The sequence below is a fragment of the Pseudozyma flocculosa genome (assembly GCF_000417875.1).
Source record: "Pseudozyma flocculosa PF-1 unplaced genomic scaffold scaffold00028, whole genome shotgun sequence".
NCBI classification, from domain to species: Eukaryota; Fungi; Basidiomycota; class Ustilaginomycetes; order Ustilaginales; family Ustilaginaceae; genus Pseudozyma; species Pseudozyma flocculosa.
In genome coordinates, this window is record NW_006920896.1 from 182,783 (window position 1) to 184,750 (window position 1,968).

The 1,968-nt window shown below is 65.8% G+C and overlaps 2 protein-coding genes across 2 annotated transcripts in view; one reads left to right on the forward strand and one right to left on the reverse strand.

Annotated features, from left to right (window-relative positions):
* The window catches only part of PFL1_06658 (uncharacterized protein), a gene marked incomplete at both ends in the record, with an annotated part of 4,072 nt that extends 3,259 nt beyond the window's left edge, over positions 1-813 (reverse strand). Inside the window, one exon of the mRNA XM_007884204.1 lies at positions 83-813. Coding sequence (XP_007882395.1) covers positions 83-813 — 731 coding nt within the window. The remainder of the gene's footprint in view (positions 1-82) is intronic.
* A 710-nt stretch (positions 814-1,523) lies between these two features.
* Positions 1,524-1,968, forward strand: part of PFL1_06659 (uncharacterized protein) — a gene marked incomplete at both ends in the record, with an annotated part of 881 nt that continues 436 nt past the window's right edge. The window contains 2 exons of the mRNA XM_007884205.1: positions 1,524-1,582; positions 1,680-1,951. Of these exons, the coding sequence (XP_007882396.1) occupies positions 1,524-1,582; positions 1,680-1,951 (331 nt within the window). The remainder of the gene's footprint in view (positions 1,583-1,679; positions 1,952-1,968) is intronic.

The following is a 1,968-nucleotide window of genomic DNA, read 5'->3' on the forward strand; positions in this document are numbered from 1 at the left end:
CTTCTTGTCGCCCGCCGTGGCACCGCCCTCGCCCTCGCCGTCGTCGTCGTCGTCATCGCCCCCAGCTGCGGCTGGTGCGGACGGCGCCTCCTTTTCGGGCTCGGGCGTGCCGGGTGCCGGGGACGAGGACGCTGCCGCCGCCTTCTTGGCCGCTGCCTGCGCCTTCTTCTTCTCCTTCTCCTTTTCCTTCTTGAGCTTCTCCTTTTCCTTCTTGCTCAGGATGCGCGGCGCGTCGGCGTCTTCTTCGTCCGCCTTGGCCGATGGTGGTGCTGCTGCCGCTGCATCGTCGTCCTCGTCGTCGGCCTGCTGCTGCTGTTTCTTGCCACCCTTCTTGCCCTTCTTGGAGGTATCGGGGAACTCTTCGTCCATTAGGTCCTCGGCGCTGACCACGACGGGGGCCTTGGACTCGGCGGCTGCATCGTCGGCGCCGGCGTTGCCGCCGATGTCTTCTCCCAAGTCGTCGAAGTCGTAGTCGTCCTTCTTCTTCTTCTTCTTGTCCTTCTTGCCCTTTGACTTTTTGAGCGCGCTCATGAGGCCGCCGTAGTCGTCGTCGTCGTCGGCGGCGGCGGCGGCAGGGGCTGGCTTGCTGGCCTTGCCAGCGTCCTTGTCCTCTTCGTCGTCGTCGTCGTCTCCGCCGGCATCCTCGAGGGTCATGGCGGCAAATGCGTTTTTGCGGTTCGACTTTTTGGGCGGCTCATCGAGCAGGTCATCGTCGGCGGTGGCGGCGGCGGCGTTGTTGTTGTCGATCGACTCTCCGGCCTCGTCCCAGAAGTCATCGGCGCCGCCCTTTTTGGCTCCCTTCTTCTTTCCCATGGCTGGGTGCGCGAGGGCGAACGGGTGGCGAGGGTGGCGAGGTTGGCTCGGGGTGGGTTGAGCTAGCCAGGGTCCGGCCGGCGGGCGAGCGAGTGAATGCGGTTGCTGCTGCTGCTGCTGCTGCTGCTGCTGCCGCTAGATGGGCGGGAGTGGTGGACTCGGTCGTGGTAGAGTCGGTCCTACGTGCTGGTTGGAGTAGTGTGTCTCGTGCCGCAAAGAGATGGCCAAAGAGAGGGTGCGAGGGGTTGGATGAAGCGTCGAGCTGCCAGCCTTGTGGAAGCCATGGCCAGCAAGCCAGCCCAGGGAAAGCGCAGCAGGCTGGCAGGCAGGCTGGCTGGCTGGCTGGCTGGCTGCGAGGAGGGCAGACTCGTCCCTGGCCCTGGCAGCTTGTCTGAATTTTTTTCCCGCCAGAGGCCGGGGCCCTGTCGGACGAGAGGCGCCAGGGCGACAAAGGGCCCGGGCGGACGACAGCTTTGTCAGCATGACCAAGTCAAAGCCGGCGAGCGAGAGAGCGAAGCGGGGGCTTGACGATGACGTCGTTTAGCCCCGCGGCCTCCACCTCGCCAGGGCCTGGCAGGCTAGGGTTCAGCTGCGAGCGGTCCCCCTCGCCTCCCGACCACCACCAACATCGCCTCTTGACAGCTGCCATCTCTCTCATTCTCTCTCTCTCACGCTCTCGACGCCACACTCTCATACACACCATCGCAACCATGTCCGAGGCAAACGCAGGGAACAAGGTCGGACAGGGCATCGGCGACGCCGTGAAGGGGTGAGTGCGCCAGCCGGGTCCAGGCTACCCGGCGACGACGTTCTACGGGATCGACCGCCCTGACACGGCCACCACCGCTCCTCTTTGCCCATCGCAGCGTCTTCAACACGGGTCACGGCATCGGCGAGGTGATCCGAGGCAACATCAACCAGGGCGTCGACAACGCCGGAGAGGGGCTGCGGCAAGGCACCTCCAACACCAACGAGACCGGCACCGGCACCGGCACCGGCACCGGCACCGCCACGGCTGGCGGTGCTGCAGGCACCCACCCGGACGTCGCAGCCAAGTCGCGGCAGCACGAGGATGTGGCCAACAAGGGCCTCGAGGAGATCGAAGAAGGGGTGGGACCAGATCGACCGGCCAGAGCCAGTACGCCCGCACTGACG